Source organism: Prosopis cineraria, unplaced genomic scaffold, assembly GCF_029017545.1.
Source record: "Prosopis cineraria cultivar Desert tree isolate PC_DT_omini unplaced genomic scaffold, ASM2901754v1 PC6, whole genome shotgun sequence".
NCBI lineage: Eukaryota > Viridiplantae > Streptophyta > Magnoliopsida > Fabales > Fabaceae > Prosopis > Prosopis cineraria.
In genome coordinates, this window is record NW_026555337.1 from 35,092,493 (window position 1) to 35,098,881 (window position 6,389).

A 6,389-nucleotide genomic window follows, 5' to 3' on the forward strand; every position below is an offset into this window, starting at 1 on the left:
AGGCTCTTGAAAAAGCCTAACCTAATCCCATATCTTGGTAAATCTTCTTCATCAATATCAAATCTTCTGAAAATATAGCACACAACAAGAAAACTAACTTAGCATATTCATCATTTAAGTTTTGATAACTTAACATCAAGCACTTCTATGGATCTCGAAGACCTTTTACAATATTCATCCAATCAGAATCTCTTAATGTTTCCAACGCCTCTTCCTATTCAACCAAACTTTTATCCTTCAAAGTGCAGGAAATTGTTGCAATTGCAATAGCTAATCCTTTGCACTCATGGACAATTTTCTTTGCTAAATCCTTGATTCTTTCAAGGGTTGTACTGGTTATATGACCATAATATTGGAACAACCTCCATGCATCTTCTTCATTCAATAGATGTAGGTGTACATGCTTTTGACAATCCATTAATGTGCAAATATCTTTACGTCGTGCAGTTATCAGAACTTTGCATCTCTTGAAATTGGAATCAAAGGGAATTCCTATAGTTTCAAAATCAAGCCTTTCCCACACGTCATCCAAATTTATTAAAATATTTCCTGCATTGTTTAGCTTGGACCACAAACTTTGAGCTTTTCCAAAATCACCTTGCCCCTCAAGCATGAAACCCAATTGATCTGCAATTGAATCACGGATCTTTGTACTATCAACAGAACTCGACACAACAATAAAGACAACCTTATGGAAAAACTCCATTGTAGCCTTACCAACTTGTTTGGCTAAGGTGGTTTTACCACAACCACCCATGCCATACAACCCAATCATGGAAACCTCATCATCTTCTAATGCTTCAAGAAGTTGATCTTTTGCCACTTTGGTGCTGTGGGACAACAAAAATCCTTCTGAAGAAAAGTACAACATGCCTGGAGGTGTAGCAGGGTGGGCAAATTGTTGTTTGAATTTCCAATTGTTTCTTTGTTCAACCATTTCCTTTGACTTCTTTTCTATTTGCTTAGCCAAATGACATCGCCAAATCCAGTTAGGACAATGCCCAAGGCAGCAACTCTTGTTTGTTCTTGCTTTTTCTTCCAATGACACTGCATCATTTATGAGAGAATTTGCCTCATCCAGCCACTTCATAGCAAGAATATCAATCTTTTGAGCATCTTGTTCAGCTTTTGTAACACGATCGTGCACACTGTCTCTTTGTGATACTAAGTTCTCTTTGATGAGATCTTCAGCATACTTTTTGAATCGAAATGGATAACATGCTCAACGAATTGCTTCATCAATTAACTTGTTCACAATCGCAGATACAACAGAGGAACATATGTCGAATGCCATGAGTAGTAGTGTCTTTTTCACCTAATAAAAGCATGCGTATTCTTAATACGATTTACAGTATTACAAAAAAAAAATTTAACAATACATATGATTTATATTAGTAATTTAGACAAACATAGAAATATATATAGATAGGTGATGGCGAGAGCACAAGTTATACACTTGGGGTCCTCTTAAGACCAACTATGCCGAGTAATAAAATGAAAAACTAATAAACAGTAAATTAAACATTTAAAAGTTGAAATAAAGAATCATCAATACACAGCATATATAAACCACAAACTGATATGATCAATTTCAAAGGGGAAAATTGCATAAGGGTTTTTTATATGGGACTTATTAACAAATAGGTTCTGCGAATTTGAAAACTGGGTGCAATTCAAATTTCAAGTGAAAAGATATTTATGCCCCTACGTACTAAAACAAAAAATACCAATGAGTTGAAGTCATATTTACCCTTCACTTACAATTACAACTACATAGTTTATAAGTAGAAAGTGTTAATTCACAAGTTATAATTCATGTTTTATAAATAATTGATTAAAGTCATTTTTTTTTTGGGCCAACAGGTTGAAGGATGTTAACCCTTCACTTATAACTATAACTTCACAATTTACAAGTAAAAATTCTTAATTCACAAGTCATATTTTATATTTGATGGATAATAGACTAAAGTCATATTTACCCTTTACAACTGCAACTACGTAATTTATGAGTAAAAATTCTTAGTTCACAAGTTATGTTTTGTATTTTATAAATAATAGACTGTTTTCACAATTTATAAGTGAAATTTCCTAATTCACAAAGCATATTTTGTGTTTATAAGTACAAATGCTTCCTTTTCTAGATATAATTTGAGGTTTTGTAACAAGCATGATATTATCTTTGCATCCCAACAATAAATTACACTTAAATCCTTATGGACTTGGCTGTAATTGTTAAATTTTATGAGACGTACTAGTAGATAAGTCTCTTATACAAGACTTATATGTAATTTTTCCTTTCAAAAGTACAGTTTGGTGCTTACAATAAAATTAGTTAATGCAATTTAATTATGGGATATCTTATTAGACATGTCAATTTACGATATAAAAATGAGATGTCCATGCATGCATGCGAAGCACAATATTGAAAAGAACTTTTAAAACTTGCTGGTAAGAAAAGGGAAAAGAACTCCTAAACTGCGAAAGAACTGTAGATGAAATTGTCACAACCACGTTTTTTTTTCTTTTGGTTCTTCTCGGCGATTTTTTGCTTTCTTCCTTTCTTCCTAATTTTTTGTAACCTATTTCTTTATATAAAGATACACATTTTATCTTTATGATTCCAATTATTTATCTATATATGATAAAGTAAGTCCATGAAAGAAATAAAAAAACAACAAATATCAAAGAAAAACAAAGAAAAAAGAAAGGAGCAAAGTAAAAAAGGAAATTATATTAAATTTAAATTTTTTTTGAGTAAAAATATAAATAAATAAACTAAAGAGAAAAAATATAAAACTTCCCACATGTAAAGAATTAATTGTCCATCCAAAAATATCAACAAAATCAACATGTGAAAAGAATAACAAAAATTAGGAGTAAAGTGAATCAATCAGCATTTTTGAAGGGAAAATTAATTGTAAATTGAAAATATCTTAGTTGAAAAAATAAAGATAAATAAAATGAAGAAGAAAGATGAAATTTATTTTTACATCTAATGAAAGAAGTACAAGATCAAACAAAATTATCAAAGCTTAAAAACAAAAAAAGCAAAGAGCAAAAAATGTTTGGGACTCAGGAGCAAGTCCCACGATGCTGCCTAAAAGAGAGAAGATGGGGTGTAAAGTCTGTCTAAGGGAGGAATATGTTGGTAGTTAAGTATTAAGTGATATGTCATGAAGTACGTAATAAGATTCATTTTTATTAAAATAATAAATAATAAATTTTTAATAAAATAATTTAATAATAAATAAAATAAACCTATTAATTTCTAATTTAAATTATATTATAAATTATAGATAAATAAATGAATACTAATATATATAACCAGGCCTGTTTGACAAGCTTATAACTTGAAGTAATTAGGCTATACCTCTTTAGGTAAAAAAAAGTCAAAATTTTTTTTACCCCAGTTGAACATTATATATATATATATATATATATAAAAGATAATTCATCCCATATTGTAGAAATCTCTGCATAAGAGTCGTCTTCCCTAAAACTATGACCTCTCGACATTTCTATGACCACACAAATTCTAAAGTGGTACAACAAATGGAACAACCCTGCACAAGATACAACCAAAAGTATGGATAACCTACTTATTACTAGCGATGTGGAACATAATCTCTAATTTTTTCACACCAACATATCATGGATTTTAAATATTCCACGCCCACACATAAATATTCCACGGACTCAGAGTCTTTTGAAATTTGCTTTATATATAAAAACGGACAAGATATAGGAGAGAGAGTGATGCCTTGTGAGAATGTCGGAGGGCCTCCACTGTTTGTGGTGAGGGCATCGGAGGAATAAAGGGAAGCCTCCTCCACCTCAGTGCAAATTTAATATTAAAATTTTAAATTAGCTTTTTAAAAATATTTTAAATAAGGTAGATATATTTTGAACAGAGCACTAGATTTATTAAAAAAATTTAATATTAAATTTAGACCATTCAAATTAAATTTGGATTGTCAGATTAATAAGTATATTTATTAAAAAAATTATAATTTTTATATATTTTTAATTTTAAAAATAAAAATAAAAATATTAAATCTGGATAGCCCAAAGTTTCCTTTGCCTCACTGGAGACATAGAGGAGGCTTCCCTCCAACTCCATTGAAGGAAGAGCGGGATCTTTGGAAAGGAGTAGAAAGAAGGTGAAAAAGGCAGGGATGACATTTTTGGAGGGATATTTTTCTCAGCTAAATCGCAGTAGTCGTAGGGTAGGGGAGATGAAGATAATGCCATATCGTGATTATATGGTTAGGGAGGAAGAGGTGATGAAGGCAAAGGGTTGCGTCTTGTTTGGTATGGAATTTGAGGATTCAGTTGATACTGGTTTCAATGTCAATCTTGAGCTAAATGATGGAATTAAGGTTGATAAATCTAATCCACGCTGTCCTAATTTGAAGCTTTTAAAGGAAGAGAATGAGCATTTGAATCTACCTTTTAATCAAAAATTGGTGATTAAGCTTCTTGGGCGATCGATGAGTTTGGTGTTCTTGAAGAGGAAATCACCCATTAGTTTTTTGTTTTTTTTTTTTGGGGGGGGGGGGGGGAAGGCAAAATGAGGTTTACGGATGTGGAGAATGATTTCTTTCTTATTGGCTACTAGGAGAAGGAGTACTATTTGGAGGCTTTAACTGGGAGTTTGTGGGTGATTTCCGTTGCTTACCTAAGTGTAATGAGATGGAGAGTACATTTTGATCCAAAGAAAGAGAGGATTTCAAAGATTGCAGTTTGGGTCAGGTTGTTGGATTTTAACATGAGGTATTTTGAGAAGAAGTTTCTATGGAATGTGGGGAGTCAGATTGGGAAAGAGTTGAAGGTTGATACGCATATGGCTCTGCAGGCAAGAGGTATGTATGCTTGTTTTTATGTTGAAACTGATCTTGATGAAGCTTTACTGCCACATCATGCAGTTAACAGGGTAACTAAACCTATAGAGTATGAGAGCTTGACTTTTTTTTTTTTGTTTGTGTTTGAATTGTGGACGTTTTGGGCATTTGAAGGAGAATTGCTCTGAGGAGAAAGTTGGTAAGAAACAACCTCAATGTAACAATGAGATTAATGTTTATTTGGCAGCTATGGAAAGAGGTGATAGAGGAGGATAGAGAGATAGAGGCTATATAGCTTTTGAAGTGGATAAAGAGCTTGGATTAGGTCAGGATGATTGGAAAGTAGGAGATGGTAACAGTTGTATGGATAATTATGAGACTAATATTTGGGGCCAAGATGTTGAGGCCTATGAGGAATGTATGGTTGACTAATGTTTGTTTGGTTTGTCATATTTTGTATTATCTTTATGACTAAGATAATAGTGCGAAATTGTCATGGGGCTGGTAATAAGAAGTGTGTGATTACTGCAAAGGAATTGTTGCGTGAGCAATAACCTGACTTGGTTGCTCTCATTAAACCAAGAATAAGTGGTAGGCGAGCTGTGGATGTGTTAAGAAGTATGGGGTTTTGTCACTACAAGCTGGTGCAAGCTACTGGATTTGGTGGAGGAATTGGTTTGTGTTGGAAAGATGATGGACTGAATGTAAGAGTATTTAGTAGGGAGGAAGAATTTTTCCATGTTGTAATTAATAAGGATGGGATGTGCGAGTGGTTTTGTACCAATATTTATGCGAATCCTCAAGGTGTTAGGGGTAGGAGTTATGGGGATGTTTTTAGTCAGGATGGTGGAAGGGATTAGAGGTCCTTGGTTAAATGCGGGGGACTTTCAATGACATTGTATGACCTCTTGAGCTAGAAGAGGTGCTACACCGAATCTGGCACGTTGTGATTTTTTCGTGAATGGATTTATGAATGTGGATTGTTTGATTTGGAAGTGGTGGGACCATTTTTCACATGGTGTGGGCCTAAATGGCAAGGAACGGAGAGAGTTTACAAAAGGTTGGGCTATGAGGTTTGTAATTCTATGTGGTAGGAAATATCTTTTCCTAATATGACTGCAAGGGTCTTTGCCAAGAATAACATCTGACCATCATCCTCTCTTGTTTAATTTGGTTGGGGTTGGTTTTGGGAGTGACCTTTCCATTTTGAGGCAATGCGGTTGACTCATGGGTCTTTTAAGCCTTTCTTGAAGGAAAAGTGAAATAGTTTTGATGAGGTGCTTGTATCTTTAGAGAAGCTGCAGGAACCTTTAAAAAAGTGGAATTATGAGGTGTTTGGAAATGTTTCTGGTAGGAAGAGGAGAATTCTAGCCAGACTAGATGGGATTTAGAGGAGTTTGATGCGGGGGAAGGAATCCACATCTTGAGGATCTAGCTCAGCAGCAGCGTGATGAACTAGCGAACCTGTTGATTCAAGAGGAAATGTTATGGTTTCAAAAGTCTAGAGGGATGTGGATTAAAAGTGGGGAAAGAAATACAAAATATTAT

The 6,389-nt window shown here is 33.6% G+C and overlaps 1 protein-coding gene across 1 annotated transcript; it reads right to left on the reverse strand.

Annotated features, from left to right (window-relative positions):
• Window positions 1-214: 214 nt before the first annotated feature.
• On the reverse strand, window positions 215-1,294 carry LOC129314103 (probable disease resistance protein At1g61310). Its single transcript, XM_054957476.1, has 2 exons — window positions 1,256-1,294; window positions 215-1,195 (listed from the first exon to the last, which is right to left on the reverse strand). Exons 1-2 carry the CDS (start codon window positions 1,292-1,294, stop codon window positions 215-217), a joined length of 1,020 nt encoding a protein of 339 aa, XP_054813451.1.
• Window positions 1,295-6,389: the final 5,095 nt, after the last annotated feature.